Here is a 17425-nt window from a genome sequence, read left to right on the forward strand (position 1 = left end):
TGAACTCTTTATCATGTACATCACTCACCTCTATTTCATTAAGCTCTTTTCTGGGGTTTTATCTTGCTCTTTGATTTGGAACGTAGTTCTGTGCTGACCCTGTGTTGGTTTATATGCATTAGGTAAAACAACCATCGCTCCCAGTCTTGACGGAGTGGCTTCATGTAAGAGATGAACTTACTATTCAACCCTGCCCCAGCTCTGGGTTTTGTCTCAAATCTTTGTGATTACCCAAGCTGCTTACTTTAGTCTTAATGACTCCAGTAGTTGAGAGTGTGCCAAGACCTGTTAGTGCCTCAAAGGGGAATATTTTGCACAAAGGTTCAGGTGTCCTGGAAGTCAAACCCTCAGACAGCAGCTTTGAAGGTATACAAATATATCTCTTTCAGGGGAAGACTGGGAGATGAGTGTTTCTGTCTGTTGCCTTTGCACTGAGCCCTGGGGTGACAGCCAGTTAAGAACCATTTCTTTGTTTGATATCATCTCTTTGAACTTGTGAGAATCAGGCTATCAAAGAAAGTGTTCTCTGGGTAGTAGCCGCAAAAGCCAAGGGGCTAGATGGGTATACAAGCTCCTTTCTTGAAGACATTGGTGACCAGGGGTAGGGCACAAGTTGGGAGTGAAGATGGTGCCCAGTGACATCTAGAGATGATTGTAATCAGCCACTAGGTGTATATTTAATTAGAAGCCTGCTCCTTAGGCCACGACTATGAAGATACACTAACAGTCCTCTTTCACCAAAAGACTTTTTTTCTTTAACTGCTGCCTCTCCGCTGTGTCCTGGGTATAGCTGGTTAAGAACTCCTTTTCTGTTTGTTACAGTCCTGTGGGATCCATGCACACAAGTCCTGCTGGTCAAACAGAACCAGGAAATGAAGGGGTGGCCGCTGGGTGGCCACTCTAGAAAACAGTGCACCAAACAAGCGTACAAACTCCTTTGCAGGAGACACTGGGATCCTGGAGGGAGGTGAAGGGACAGGGCAAAGAAGGCAGCCTCCGTCTTTGGAGAGTATTTCAGCTGACCCCTAGATATGTGTTGAGTGAAATGACTGCCCCTCAGGCTGAAGCTTTCAGACAGGCAAATAGGCTGCTTTCACAGAAAGACTGGGCACTCTTCCATCAGCTGCCTTAGCACCAGGTCCTGGGGGTGGCCGGGTAAGTCCGTGTGACTCCTTTAAGAACCGTTTCTCAGTCTGCTGTAGCTTTGTGGGTCTCATGGACGCATGCCCTCTCATTTTCAACGCTATGTTTCAAGAGTCTCTGGAAGGAACCAGTCCTGCTGACACCTGGACTTTAGCCCAGTGAGACTGGTATTGAACTTCTGACCTTTAGAACTGCACATTTAAATTCACTGTGATTAGAGAGGAGACAAGATGATGGAGTAGAAGGACAAGAGCTCACCTCTTATGGAAACACCACTGACAAAAAAAAAAAAAAAAACTGGAATCTACCAAAAGAGATACCCTACCTTCAAAGAAAAAGAAGAAGCCACGACGAGACAGTAGGTGGGAGGTATAATCGCGATAAAACCAAATCCCATACATGTTGGGTGGGTGACCCATAGGCTGGAAAATAATTATACCACAGAAGTTCTATAGGATTGAAAGTTCTGAGCTCCATATCAGGCACCCCAGCCTGGGAGTTGGGCAATGGGGAGGAGTCATCACTAGAGAATCTAGGCTTTCAAGGCCAGTGGGGTTTGATAGCAGGAATTCCACAAAACTGGGGGAAACAAAAATTCCATTATTGGTGGGCACGCACAGGGTCTCATATGCACCAGGACCCAGGAAAAAAGCCAAGACCTCATAATCGACTGGGCCAGACTTACCTGCTAGTATTGGAGGGTCTACCGTGGAGGTGGGGGTGATGACTGTGGCTCACTGCAGGGACAGGGACACTGGCAGTGGTAGTTCTGGGGAGTTTTCATTGGCACGAGCCCTCTGGAAGGCTGCCATTTTCTCACCAAGACTTGTCCCCACCCAAAAGCCTGTAGGCGCCAATGCTGGGAAGCCTCAGGCCAAATAATCAAAAGCCTCACCCATCAGGAGACAGACCGTTTAATGTCTTCTTGAGCACACAGCTGCCCACTAACCACACCCCCTGACACAGCCCTGCCCACCAGAGGGACAAAACCCATCTCCACCCACCAATGGGCAAAAATCAGTCCCTCACACCCGGAAACCTGTACAAGCCTCTTAAACAGCCTCATCTACCAGGAGGCCAACAGCAGAAGTAGGAAGAACTACAACCCTGCAGCCTGTTGAATGGAAGCTGCAATCACAGAAAGTCAGACAAAATGGCAGAGAACTATGTCCCAGATGAATGAGCAAGATAAAATGCCAGGACAAAAACTAATTGAAGGGGAGATAGGCAATCTACCTGAAAAAGAATTCGGAGTAATGATAGAAAAGATAATCCAAGATCTCAGAAAAAGAATGGAGGCATAGATTGAGAAGATACAAGAAATGTTCAACAAAAACCTAGAGCTAGAGAACAAAGAGATAAAAATCACTGAAATGAAGAAGTATCCTAGAAGGAATCAGTGGAGTAACAGAAGAATGGATGAGTAAGCCAGAAGGCAGAATGGTGGACATAGACTGTTTTAAGAGACAAAGAAGGACACTACGCAATGATCAAGGAATCAATCTGAGACGATATGACAATTGTAAATATATAGGCACCCAGCATAGGACCACCTCAATATATAAGGAAAATACCAACAGCCGTAAAAGGAGAAATTGACAGTAATAGTAGGGGACTTTAATACCCCACTTTCATCACTGAACAGATCAGTTAGAGAATCAATAAGGAAACATAGGCCTTAAATGATACATTAGACCAAGGTGTATTCTTGACACCTTGAAATTTCAAGAATACAGTTAGGCCTTAAATGATACATTAGACCAAGGTATATTCTTGACACCTTGAAATTTCAAGAATCTAGTTAATCAAAGGCCATATATATTTTAAGACTCCTCTCATTTTAAATCCTATTTTCCCACCTCAGTTTGTCTACTTCGTTGACAAGTCATGTTATCTTAATGACATAAATGAGAAGAGGCCACAATGATAAAAGTTACTAAATTCCATATTTCCTTCTCATTTTTTTCAATGTAATCAAATGTAAACCTCCACTTTGATTTTTTTCCTCTTTTGCGTTTAAAAAATATAGGTTCCATTTATACGTATTCCTATTAGAGCTGACCTTTGAACAATGCAAGTGTTAGGGACATTGACCCTCCACACAGTTGAAAATCCACATATAGCTTTATGGTTGGCTCTCTCAGCACTGGCAGAGTCCACCAACCATGAATTGGGTATTACTAGAGTACATATTTAGTGAAAAAACAAAACCAGTCCCCCACCCCACCCCACGCATATAAGTGTATTCATGCAGTTCATACATGTGTTGTTCAAGGGTCATATGTATCCTTTTGGTCTTCAAGTAGTACTCAACTGTTAAACATCAGTCATAATTTAGTACCTGACTCTGTATTTATTCATTGAATTTCAGTGGCATTCTTTTTTTGAAGAGAGATTTCCATTATGTCCCTAGTCACTAAACATTCTCAAGCCTCAATTCCATCACCTATAAAATGGACATAATATGTATATACCTTCCAGGATTGTCATGAAGATCAAATACAAGAGGAGGCTCAACAAATATTAATCTGTTTCTTAATCCTTCTCTTATTTGGATAAGAAAGATGATACAAAGGAATAGAAAGACCACAGCTATGTAAGTTTGAAGTTGAATAGATATATATGCTGGGATCTCAATTCAACTTTGTTCCTCAAGAGCAAGAATATATGAGGAAAGAAGCTATGCTTAGATCTTCCTTATGAGGAAAGAAGCTATGCTTAGATCTTCCTTCCTTAGGTCTCTGAACTAGCTTATAGTCTTCCTACCACTTAGAAAATCTTGCATTTATGCAAGATAGCTTGTGGTACCGGCAGTATGTGTGTTGGCATCTTTTGTATTTTTCATCTTCTTCAAAACCAAAAAAAAAAAAAACCACACCAAAACTCATAGAAAAGTAAGCTATCTTTGAAATTGACTTTACACCATCATTTAACATCTAAGATAATGCTAGAATAAGACTCAGGATGTTTGAAACTATCACAACATTGTTGGCTATACTCCAATATGAAAAAGTTTAAAAAGATTTAGGATGCAAGGCAGAAGATACCAAGAAAAACATTCCATGGTACTTTAAAAAAATCAGCAAACAGTAATCAAAACAGCATGGTACTGGCACAAAAACAGATATATAGATCAATGGAACAGAATTGAGAGCCCAGAAATAAACCCACCAACCTATGGTCAATCTTTGACAAAGGAGACAAAAGAAATATACAATGGAGAAAACACAGTCTCTTTAGTAAGTGGTGTCGGGAAAGCTGGACAGCTGCATGTAAATTAATGAAGTTAAAACACACACCATACACAGAAATAAACTCAAAATGGCTTAAAGACTTAAATATAAAACATGACACTATAAAACTCCTAGAAGAGAACATAGGCAAAACATTCTCTGATGTAAATCATAGCAGTTTTCTTAGGTTTCCCAAAGCAATAGAAATAAAAACAAAAACACATGGGACCTAATCAAACTCACCAGCTTTTGCACAGCAAGGGAAATCATAAACAAAATGAAAAGACAACCTATGGACTGGGAGAAAACATTTACAAATGATGCAACTGACAAGGGATTAATCTTCAGAATATGTAAACAGTGGGGCTTCCCTTGTAGCTCAGTTGGTAAAAAATCTGCCTGCAATGCAGGAGACCTGGGTTCAATTCCTGGGTCGGGAAGGTACCCTGGAGAAGGAAATGGCAACCCACTCCAGTATTCTTGCCTGGAGAATCCCATAGACAGAGGAGCCTGGCAGGCTACAGTCCATGGGGTTGCGAGAGTCAGACATGACTTAGTGACTAAGCCTCCTATATAAATAGCTCATACAACTCAAAAAGATTTAAAAAATGGGCAGAACTAGACAATTCTCCAAAGAAGACATACAGATGGCCAACAGGCATAAAAAAGATACTCAACCTAGATGCCCATCAGCAGATGAATGGATAAGGAAGCTGTGGTACTTATACACCATGGAATATTACTCAGCCATTAAAAAGAATTCATTTGAACCAGTCCTAATGAGATGGATGAAGCTGGAGCCCATTATACAGAGTGAAGTAAGCCAGAAAGATAAAGAACATTACAGCATACTAACACATATATATGGAATTTAGAAAGGTGATAACAATAACCCTATATGCAAAACAGAAAAAGAGACACAGAAATACAGAACAGACTTTTGAACTTTGTGGGAGAATGTGAGGGTGGGATATTTCAAAAGAACAGCATGTATACTATCTATGGTGAAACAGATCACCAGCCCAGGTGGGATGCATGAGACAAGTGCTCGGGCCTGGTGCACTGGGAAGACCCAGAGGAATCGGGTGGAGAGGGAGGTGGGACGGGGGATCGGGATTGGGAATACATGTAAATCCATGGCTGATTCATATCAATGTATGACAAAACCCACTGGAAAAAATAATAATAATAAAAAAAAATAATAAATAAAATCATTTCTAAAAAAAAAAAAAAAAAGATACTCAACATTGCTAATTACTAGAGAAATGCAAATCAAAACTACAATTAGATACCATCTCACCCTGGTTAAAATGGCCATTATTAAAAAGTCTACAAATAACAAATGCTGGAGAGGTTATGGAGAAAAGGAAGCCTGCCTACGGTGTTGGTAGGAATGTAAGTTGGTGCAGTCTCTATAGAAAACAGTATGCAGATGCTTCAAAAAACTGAAAACAGTATTGCTACATGATCCAGCAGTCCCACTCCTGGGCATATGTCCAGACAAAACTATAATTCAAAAAGATACATGTACCCATATGTTAACAGCACTGTTCACAAAGGTCAAGACATGAATGTCCTTTGGCAGATGAATGGATGAAGAAGATGTTGTACATACATACAGACCACAGACATACAGAACAGTCTTGTGGTTGCCAAGGGGGAGGGGAGTGGGAGAGGGATGTACTGGGGGTTTGGGATTAGCAGATGCAGGCTGTATAGAGTGGATAAACAACAAGGTCCTACAGGGAACTATATTCAATATCCGGCGATAAATCAGAAAGGAATATAAAAAATATATAAAACTATATGTTATATATACATATATAAAACTGAGTCACTTTGCTATACAGCAGAAATTAAGACATTGTAAATCAATTATACTTCAAATAAAAAAACGGTTAGCATTTCCTTCTTGGCTGGAAATGGTTGTTATGCTTTAACAGAACAGATCTGAATTTTTTGACAGCCTATGAACAGTGTATTTGGATGACCTTAGATACCCACACAGCCCCCCTATATAATCTGTGAAACTGAAGAAAGATTTCCAGGGACCTATGGTCTGCCTATCCTCAAGTACGGGGAAACGAACAGTAATTTGGATTCAGGTCAGTTGCTAAAGTCTTCATATTCGAGTTTGACTTTCATTCAATGTCCTCTAAAGATTAAAAAGATTCATTTCTGTATACCCCTTACCCAAACCTAGAGACAGAGTTCAAGTTGGGAATATCTGAATATCACTCTGTTACTGAACAAACACAGACCATGCTTAACTGCAGAATTTCTATTAGAGGATAGCCCCATACCACCAGCCAAATGTAAGCTATCTTTGGATCTTATATGTCTTTTCAATATTCTGTCCAGGCACCACCAAACTTTTCACTTATAAGTGTTTTACCAAAAGAGATGATTTATTTCTATATGTTAAAATTGAAAACAGAAAAAAAAAAAAGACCAGTAGATCCAAAAATTTGCAGATAATAGCACCATGACATCAAGAGAACAAAATGCAAAATTTTGAAAAATGTTCATGTAATAGGCAAAGGAGAATGAAATCTGAGACTTAAATTTTGTGGCCACACCTGGAAACGAGGGGGATAAATAAATGTATATCTCTTGGGGATGTATCAGGCTCCGTGGATGAAAAGCACATTCTGGGCGAGAACTGGCCAGAGCGCAGTCTGAGCTGGTGGTTTTCGGGGGACTGTTCATTCCCATGTCCCCACCTGATGAGCACAGATGTCACTGACTTTGGATCCCATGACAGATGCGTTATCTGTGTCTCTCAGGCTTCTGGCACTCAGCACATACCAGATTCTCTCGGGCCCAGGCTGCTTAGGTTTCTGGGTGCTGTGGGCCATCCCCTAACCTCTGGGTTCAGCTCTGCTCTAAGGAGTTCAGGGGAAGAGGACAGCAGCAGATAATGTCATGTCTTGATCATCTTTACTTCTCCCCAAAGAGGGACCATTTGGGACATTCCAGGTCCCTAGAATTCAGACTCGCCTTAACGTCTGCCTTACCCTCATCTCAGCCCGAGCCTGGTCAACCCTCTTAAGCTTGACGACACAGCAACAGAGCCTGAGTTTAGACTGAGGTTGGAGGTGAGATTTAATTGAAAGAATGATCAATCAGAACCTTTGAATAAGCTGGGGTGAGGCAAGGCATATGCTGCTGGTCCCAGTTATCAGTTGACTAAAAACAGTCAAGGCAAGTGACTTGCAAGGTTTCACACAGGCAGATAACAGAACAGCTTAGGCTTTACCCAGGCTCCTGCCCTCTAGACCGACGGTCCTCAACACTTCTGTCACCATAGACTGGTTTCACAGAAGACAATTTTTCTACAGACCAGGGGTGGAGAGATGGTTTTGGTGTGAGTCAAGCACATTACATTTACTGTGCACTTTATTTCCATCATTACTGCATCAGCTCCACCTCAGATCATCAGGCACTAGAGAGGCTGGGGACCCCTGCTCTAGACTAGGTCCTTCCATTAGAGCAAGAGGCCTTTCCTTCCCAGACAAGGACCACTCACCAGAGTCTTTGACCCACCTGGAAATCTCAGATATTAGCATCATAGCAAGTGGTGAACCTGAACCAATGAATGTGATGCACCTTGACAAACCTCAATAATTTTCTTAAACCAGAGCAATAATGGTAAAGAAATGTTTGCTTCCATTATCCACAAACATACTCTTTGGCTTCCCATCGGGCACCAATATGGAGAGAACCTCTCTATCAGATAACAGTAACCATGCTGTAATCAGTATTTTGAAATAGGGTTTCATTATTAAATTAGGGAGGGAAAAAAACCCCAAAAAACAACCCTGTCTTAAACCACAAGGGGGCAGTGTTGATGTGTTAATATACCTTAATACATGTGATTTAAGTGAACTGTGCACATCTGATTATAGGGACACACAGATACATGAATATTCTTTATAAAATCTAGTTAAATGGACTTGTAAATGCTTTAAATTAATAACAATGCTTAGGCCATAATTTGTATGTGATTTAACAGTTTACAAAGCTCCTTCACTGACAATATTATTTCAGCATGATATTTCAGAGCCCACCTTAACTCAGTGCCCAGGAGTACCCTAACCTTTGCAGCTAGTCTGAAGTTCATCGAGTGTATTTTGTGTTCTGTTGCCCTCCCAGTTTTATTCTTCTGAAGGCGGAATTTTTAGAGTTTACACTAAAAGATTGGCATAGGTAGAAGCTACAGCAAAAGTAGAAATGTGCCTCATGAAGAAAGTCAAAAGCAGAAACACCAGAACAGAGTCTGGTGACATAATGAAAAAGGAAAAAGACCCAATAATAAGCTCAATAAAAATTATTAATATGCTGGTAAAAGTTACACTAAGATGCTGGTAATACTACATTTTGTAATATTCCCCCATCAACCTACTCCATTGATGTCTCAGCCAGTTAGATGCAGTCCTGCCAATTCAAAAATAATATTTCTGGGAACTTCCTGGGTGGTCCAGTGGCTAAGATTCTGTGCTCCCAATGCAGGGGGTCTGGGTTCAATCCCTGGTCAGAAACCAGATCCCACATGCTGCACATAAGAGTTCGCATGCCAAAACTAAAGATCCTGCATGCCACAACTAAGACCCGGCACAGCCAAATAAATAAGAATAAATATTTAAAAAATACATCATCTTGCTGTACTTTGTTTTGGGGTGGCAAGAAGTTGGGGGTCAAGTATGAAAGGGGGAAGGAATATCCATGTTCGGGATGTATGGCCAAGGGAAGCTTCTAATTGTCCCTGCACTCAGCCCTGTACCCCTCAACTACCCCATCTCTTTGCAGCAGGTGGGAAGCTTTGGTGTGAAGCATGCAGAAAATCCAGGGATTCTGCAATTATGCAATAGGTCCATGATGAAAACTTCTTCAACACACACATTCTCCACTTTGGCTTCATATGGTAGCATAACCGTTACTCCAATTCTTGACGCCTTGCTTCCCCCAACTGTTCTGAATGGAGAACAATAACACGGGCCATGCAGAAGGGCCTTCCACACCCTGCCCAAGGTTCCACCATCACCACAAGCGATGTGCTATTCCCATGCAATGGTTTTCAAAGAGTAGTCCCTGGACCTGCAGTGTCTGCATCACCAGGGAAGATGTCAATCATTCCAGACCCACTAAATCAGAAACTCTGAGGATGGGCCTGGCAAGCCATGTTTTAACAAACTCTCCTGGTGAGTCTGTTGCACATGTCTGAGAATGATGCTCTTCTCACACTGTCTGCTCATCTCTCATAAAGGTCAGACAGGCATCAAAAAACAAAACAAAACAAAACAAAAAACAGGCTGCAAAGACTCCCAGGACCTGCTCATTGGCACAGTTGAGAGGTGGTGCTAGGTCACCACCCCAGTTCTAGAAGAAAATGTAAAATGGCATGTCCAACGATCTCTGGGTCTGGCAAATGACAAGCAAACTTGGCTTCTTTCTAAATGGGTGATGATGTAACAGAGTGACAGCCTGTTTTATCGATCTTTTGCCAGATTTCCAGGTCATTCAACATGTAAAATTAGAAGTACTCTGGATTTTACACCCCCATATTAAAGTAACACACACCATGCTTTCTCTTATATGAGCTGATGGGTGCTGCATTTTTCACATGCTACAGATGCTCATGCAGAGAGAATTCTGAACCGTTAGTTTTGGTACTAAAAATGAGGCTGAACCCAGAAAGCAGAAATAGGGGCTTGCATTTTCTCAACGCAAAGGTTTTGCCAGATGCTATATTTTATGTTAATAGGACTTAATAAGAAAATCTTACAAACCTATGTGCACCTGTTTTATATATTCAATCAGCGAGTCTTTGTTATCCTTCCAGAAACTTGGAAGCTTCTCCTTGCGAGGATATTTACAGCATGACAGCTCCAACGTAATTTCAAAACACTGGGCCCAGATGTAGTTGTAATCTTGCATTCCACCTAAACACAAACATATTTAAGTTTTTTAAAAAGTATGAAGTTGGAATGAAGTCAAGTATCACATACCTTGGAGACAGGTGAATTAGACAGTTGTAATGACAGTACATGTAAACAGGAAAAGATGAATTTGACATATTGGCATGTACAATTACAGCTTGACATTTTAGTATCCAGACATGACCAAGCAATCCTAAATATTCCCATATGGGTAACTGAATCAGAGCTGACTGATGTTCATCTGTGCATCCAGATTAACCGAGGAGTAAGGGAAGGGTCCTTTTTAAAAATCACAACTATGAAAAGGATTCTTCATATTACATTTCTTCCCTAAATTACATTTTATTTTTTTCTAAATTACATTTTAAACAGGGAGAAACTAGAGTGAAATTTCTTTTAAACTATTTCTACAAGCCTTTCATAAATACATTTATTCTGTAAAAACAAGTATATGCTAGCGTGTGAGATGAGTGCAATTGTGTGGTAGTTTGAACATTCTTCGGCATTGCCTTTCCTTGGTATTGGAAGAAAACTGACCTTTTCCAGTCCTGTCGCCACTGCTGAGTTTTCCAAATTTGCTGGCATATTGAGTGCAGCACTTTCACAGCATCATCTTTTAGGATTTGAAATAGCTCAGCTGGAATTCCATCACCTCCGCTAGCTTTGTTCATAGTGGTGCTTCCTAAGGCCCAACTTGACTTCACATTCCAGGATGTCTGGCTCTACGTGAGTGATCACACCATTGTGATTATCTGGGTCATGAAGATCTTTTTTGTACAGTTCTTCTGTGTATTCTTGCCACCTCTTCTGTTAGGTCCAAACCATTTCTGTCCTTTATTGTGCTCATCTTTGCATGAAATGTTCCCTTGGTATCTCTAATTTTCTTGAAGAGATCTCTAGACTTTCCCATTCTATTGTTTTCCTCTCTTTCTTTGCACTGATCCCTGAGGAAGGCTTTCTTATCTCTCCTTGCTATTCTTTGGAACTCTGCATTCAAATGGGTATATCTTTCCTTTTCTTCTTTGCCTTTCACTTCTGTTTTCTCAGCTATTTGTAAGGCCTTGTCAGACAACCATTTTGCCTTTTTGCGTTTCTTTTTCTTGGGGATGGTCTTGATCCCTGCCTCCTGTACAATGTCATGAACCTCTGTCCATAGTTCTTCAGGCACTCTGTCTATCAGATCTAATCCCTTGAATCTATTTGTCACTCTCACTGAGGAGCCTGCAGTCCATAGGGTTGCAAAGAGTCGGACAGGACCGAAGCGTCTTAGCATGCATGCACGCATGTAGGTCCCAGTTTTAGCCAGGAAGAATTACTCTTTTCTTCCTTTTCCGTTACTCACAAGTTTTGCATTTCTAAGCTCATTTTCAACAAGAAATAGAAGAGAAAAAAAGGAAGAGAGAAATGAAACAGAACAAAAGCCCTTGACTGGATGACTGTCTCAGGTAGAAAGAACTTAAATGGCAAAACAGGCATGGAATAGAGAATGCCTCCTGTGGAGAGTGAGTGCCGCTCTGGATAAGGCCAGTCAGGCCCGGCCAACAAAGGCAACTCGGGAACAACTCACCACAGCAAAACGAGGTTCCTAGTCCATCTCCCGCACATCTGGCTCCGTCTTGGGAGCCTGTCTCTCGGACACGGGAGGGAAGTCTGGGCTACTGTGGCATCTGGCTGACCCTGCTGCCTTCCAGTCATCGTCTAGGCTTATTGATGTCCCCTGGAAAGCTGGCAGAAACCTGCCCAGATATAAAAGTCCCGGCTACGGTGACAAGTGAGGAAGTGGCCCGTGTGTGGGAATGCAGGCTGCGGCCTGCTGCTGGCTGGATCTGCTGGCCAGCCTGAAAGGGGGCACTTTTCACCGAGGTGGTGGAAACCTGGTCCCCGCCCACGGTCTCCCCTCTCACCCTTCCATCCCCGGTCCCTCCTATTCTCTTTGAGTCTCCAGACTAGGACTATGACACCCTTGGGCTTCTGCTGATAGTCTTCCTTCTGACAAGAACATTCCCTCTGCCATGTTCCCTCCATGGCAAACTCCTCACTCCCTCCCTCGCCTGGCTATCCTGTTCCAAGGGAGCAAGACTAGAGGGGGGCTCGTCTGTTCAGTCTGCAAAGTGGCTTGAAAAAATCAGGAGACTTCAGGGAAACATCCGTCTTGCTTCACAAACTGGAAGATCTGGCAATACTGCCCCCTACCGCTGCGTGGCAATAACTGCCTGGCTGTAAGGAGCACCCTTTACTTCCCGGGAGCTAAGATGGTAAAGAACCTGTCTGCCATTGCAGGAGACATAGGGAAGCAGGTTTGATCCCTGGGTCGGGAAGATCCCCTGGAGAAGGAAATGGCAACTCACTCCAGTATTCTTGCCAGGATAATTCCATGGACAGAGGAGCCTGGTGGGCTACAGTCCTTGGGGTCGCAAGGAGTTGGACACGACTGGGTGACTAACACACAAGTAGCAACTGCCCCCACGGGATGAGACATAAGAATTACATTTCTCCAAGGCCTTCACTCCTTCCCGCTGTGTTTCGGCTTTACACCCCTGTGGTACACTGTCCCTTTTCTAAATCTCTGTTCTTGTTCATATGACACTGCCATCACAATTAACTTAGATGTTGCTCTTCTCTGTTAAACTTGGGCTTAAGATCTGTGTCCTGCTCATCTTTCTTGGCACAGTTCCCAGCTCCAAAGTGAATGCTAAACAAGCGTCTGAACTCAGGAAACTTTGGCAGTAGGGAATATGTCTGAGCATCTCTCAAACGGTCGTCCCCCTTCTGGCTCTGTGCTATTAGCTGACAGAGACACGGCTGAAGGGGCTCCACTGTGCCTGACGAACTTCTGGCAGCTGCTGGGGTCAACAAAGGCCAGCTGGCACCTCTAGGTAAAGACAACTAGAAGAAGAGTAGAATGAAGAGAAACTCACCTTTCAGTGGATACCAGGAGTATCCATTTATAATTCCATTAGAAAACCCTGTTTTAATTCTACATGAATTCCTTTTCATGTCAGGATTCCGCGAAGCATAGGTGTTTGCAAGATATTGAAAAACATCATCATCAGGGGTTAAGCTCCGAGAGTATAATGTTCCAGTGGCTGCACATGGAAGACAGACCAGGACCTTTTAGTTGATGTAGTGGACGTATACAGTATATTAGCCCCTGCACCATCAAATCCCACACAAAGGCTCTAATTTCCTAGAGCCACTTCCATGAATTTCCTCTACCCACTTCCACTTTCCTCTACCCACTTCCATGAATGCTTCTCTCTACTCTTCTTCCCAGTTTTTGATGGACATAACAGAAGGGATATCACACAAAATAACCACATACATGTCCAAACTCCTCCTCAATCAGCTTAAAAGTTAAATACCTTCTTAGTCATTCTTGTTGATTACAGGAGATCAGTAAACTTTCCTTAGGTACTGTAGGGATTAAATGAAGTCACTAGAATATTTTAACTCCTTGGTACATACCTCATCCCACAGTTTTAAGAGGAGTCAGGAATTATTATTTATGTGATTAGGTTTTTTTTTTTTTTCCAGCCATGTTGTCTCTTGTGTGCTAATCTAAATTACAATTTTACTATTTCACTGATGAATGTCAAGTAATCCCATTTTTCGTTGTCAGCTCAGACACCTTACCCATCTACTGTTTATAAATTGTAGGAAGGATAGCTCAGAGTCGAGAGAATGAGGCTTTTTCCACCCCCGCCAGAAAAATTAAGTAGGGAGAGAAAGAGTGTATCCCCATTTACAGGTGGAAAGTTTGTAGTCTCACTCTGGATTTAGAATGCAAGAGCAGGGCCCATGTGTGCTTACCTGGAACACCATTATCAAATGGGTAACTGGCCACCAGGGCACCACCATGGAGGTTTGCAGAGAGGACAAAGGTCTCTGTATTCAGCCACTTCATGACTGCCACGGTCTCAGGCTGCCTTGGTACCTCATTAAACTCAAAAGCATCAGGGAAATTTCTATTCAGGTCATAGAAGTTACTATTATCCCTTTAAAAGAAAGAAGTTTTAAGGGTTTACTGTTGTTATATGAGGGAGCAAATTCCTGTAGAGTATAGACCTTTGCTCTGGGCTCCAGCTGTTTTTCCAGATATGAATACAGAGGTGGTAGATGGTTGCCAGAGAAGGCAATGGCTCCCCACTCCAGTACTCTTGCCTGAAAAATTCTATGGATGGAGGAGCCTGCTGGGCTGCAGTCCATGGGGTCACTAAGAGTCGGACACAACTGAGCGACTTCAATTTAACTTTTCACTTTCCTGCATTGGAGAAGGAAATGGCAACCCACTCCAGTGTGCTTGCCTGGAGAATCCCAGGGATGGGGGAACCTGGTGGGCTGCCGTCTATGGGGTCGCATAGAGTCGGACACGACTGAAGCGACTTAGCAGCAGCAGCAGCAGCAGATGGTTGCCTTGTCAGCCTCCGACGAATTGCACTTGGTATTCATGCACTATGTTGTTCCCTCCTGTGTGATTGTTCTTGCCAGTGGGACAGGAGCGATTCGGATGTAAGCAGAGGTTGGATAAGTATGTGTGTTTCGGGGCTTTTGCTCTCGGGACACTCCCATTTGGAACCCTGAGATCCCAATGCTAGATACATCAAGGGGCCACATGAAGGAATGAGGGACCCAGGTGAGAGCCAGAACTGAAACTCAAGACACAGGGTCCCAGACAGACCCCCGCTGAGGTCCCAGTCATCGTGGCATAGAGACGGACCCTGCTCTGCCCAAATTCCCAACTTACAGAGTGGAGAGTAAATAAAAAGGTGGCTGTTTCCTCAATTTGGGGGCAGTTGGTTCCACAGCAATTGTTATCAGAAATAATAGGAACATGCTATTTTATGCAAATATATTTCTGAAAAGTGGATTGGCTATGTTTGTCATAGTTGTTTAATCACTAAGTCCTGTTGGACTCTGTGACCCCATGGACTGTAGCCTGCCAGGCTTCTCTATCCATGGGATTTCCCAGGCAAGAATATTGGACTGGGTTGCCATTCCTTCTCCAGGGAATCTTCCTGACACAGGGATCAAACTTGTGTCTCTGGCTTGGCAGATGGATTCTTTACCACTGAGCCACGTGGGAAGACTTGGCCATGTTTAAATATGCTAAAAAAAAAAAAAAAAACAACCCTTAAAAGTGGAAGGGAATCCAGTGGTGATTTATCTCTGGTAAAAACAAAATTTTAATTGCACAAATATCAGTGTTTATCAGACATTTGAGAAATTCCAAACTCCCTGAGGCCATTTAAAATACAATAAACTTTAAATCAGAAATACTACAAGACTCACTCTTCTTTATGTTAGTTCTTGGGCTGGCTTAATAAATCAACCTGCTTATCGAGGGGCCAGGTTCTATACCAGGCCCTGGGATTTCTTAGTGATGAACACTATGGGTAGGGCTCCTGCCCTCAGCTAGACATTAAAGGAGAAATGAGACATTAAAATTGTGCTGTGAGGGTCAGGGGCCAGGTGATATGAGTATAACTGGGGACCTAATATCCAATAGGTTAGGGAGGGAGGCTTTGAGGAGATGCTGTTGCAACAGGCCAGGGTGGGCCCAAGGCGGTGGGAATACCAGAGGTGAGAGGAAGCCTGTAGTTGTAGTTTCAGGGGTGAAGAGGTATCTAAGCGGCTGCAGCAGGGTGACAGTGGAAAAAGCAATAAAGCCGGAGCAGTGGAGGGTGGGCAGGCACCGGAGTAAAGCAGCCTTATTCAGGGTTTCACGTCTCACAGTCAAAGCCATGCGTGGCCCCGAAGGGTTTCCAGCATGGCAGTGACATACACAGGCTATGGGACGTTTCGTTAATTCCTCTGGACAGGGCCAAGGTGTCCGATCCGATGGGAGCCTTTTGTGGTGTTCTTATGTTTTACAAAGATAGGCCCATTCTTACCTGCCCTCATTGTAAAAACAGTCAGGCTTTACAACAGCTTCGAATCCATCTGGGTTCATTGAGGGCATGATGTGTATCCGGGTACTATTGATTAGATTTGTGATTTCAGGGTCTCTTCCATCTCTGGTTACAAGATATTCAATTAAATGGAGCAGCAGTTCCCGCCCTACAGCCTGTAGGTGTTAAAGAGAGAAGAGGCTACTTGAGGAAAACAAGGAAAACAGTCCCCAAGGTACAAATTCCCCAACAAGAAACACTACAGATGATATTTAAAACCAAAACCAGTTGTCAGACCACTGTTTCTTCAGGCACATGGCAATCCATCAATGGTATGCTGCAAAATCTTTTTAAGAGTTTAAGTTAATTTTTAAAAAGTATCTAATAATTTACTTTTTTTTTTTCCATTTCAGGGTTTTTTTTTTTTTTTCATTTATTTTTATTAGTTGGAGGCTAATTACTTTACAATATTGTAGTGGTTTTTGTCATACATTGACATGAATCAGCCATGGATTTACATGTATTCCCCATCCCGATCCCCCCTCCCACCTCCCTCTCCACCCGATTCCTCTGGGTCTTCCCAGTGCACCAGGCCCGAGCACTTGTCTCATGCATCCCACCTGGGCTGGTGATCTGTTTCACCATAGATAATATACATGCTGTTCTTTGAAATATCCCACCCTCACCTTCTCCCACAGAGTTCAAAAGTCTGTTCTGTACTTCTGTGTCTCTTTTTCCTGTTTTGCATATAGGGTTGTCGTTACCATCTTTCTAAATTCCATATATATGTGTTAGTATGCTGTAATGTTCTTTATCTTTCTGGCTTACTTCACTCTGTATAATGGGCTCCAGTTTCATCCATCTCATTAGAACTGATTCAAATGAATTCTTTTTAATGGCTGAGTAATATTCCATGGTGTATATGTACCACAGCTTCCTTATCCATTCATCTGCTGATGGGCATCTAGGTTGCTTCCATGTCCTGGCTATTATAAACAGTGCTGTGATGAACACTGGGGTGCACGTGTCTCTTTCAGATCTGGTTTCCTCAGTGTGTATGCCCAGTAGTGGGATTGCTGGGTCATATGGCAGTTCTATTTCCAGTTTTTTAAGAAATCTCCACACTGTTTTCCATAGCGGCTGTACTAGTTTGCATTCCCACCAACAGTGTAAGAGGGTTCCCTTTTCTCCACACCCTCTCCAGCATTTATTGCTTGTAGAC

General features: G+C 42.6%; 1 protein-coding gene across 2 annotated transcripts in view; it reads right to left on the reverse strand.

The window, feature by feature from the left end:
* The window catches only part of CPM (carboxypeptidase M), a 71981-nt gene that overhangs the window by 7588 nt on the left and 46968 nt on the right, over positions 1–17425 (reverse strand). For both annotated transcript variants that reach the window (XM_043446595.1, XM_043446596.1), the window contains 4 exons: positions 16207–16379; positions 14126–14310; positions 13234–13401; positions 10166–10318 (listed from right to left, as the gene is read on the reverse strand). In XM_043446595.1, coding sequence (XP_043302530.1) covers positions 10166–10318; positions 13234–13401; positions 14126–14310; positions 16207–16379 — 679 coding nt within the window. The remainder of the gene's footprint in view (positions 1–10165; positions 10319–13233; positions 13402–14125; positions 14311–16206; positions 16380–17425) is intronic.

The sequence above is a fragment of the Cervus canadensis genome, chromosome 25, assembly GCF_019320065.1.
Source record: "Cervus canadensis isolate Bull #8, Minnesota chromosome 25, ASM1932006v1, whole genome shotgun sequence".
NCBI lineage: Eukaryota > Metazoa > Chordata > Mammalia > Artiodactyla > Cervidae > Cervus > Cervus canadensis.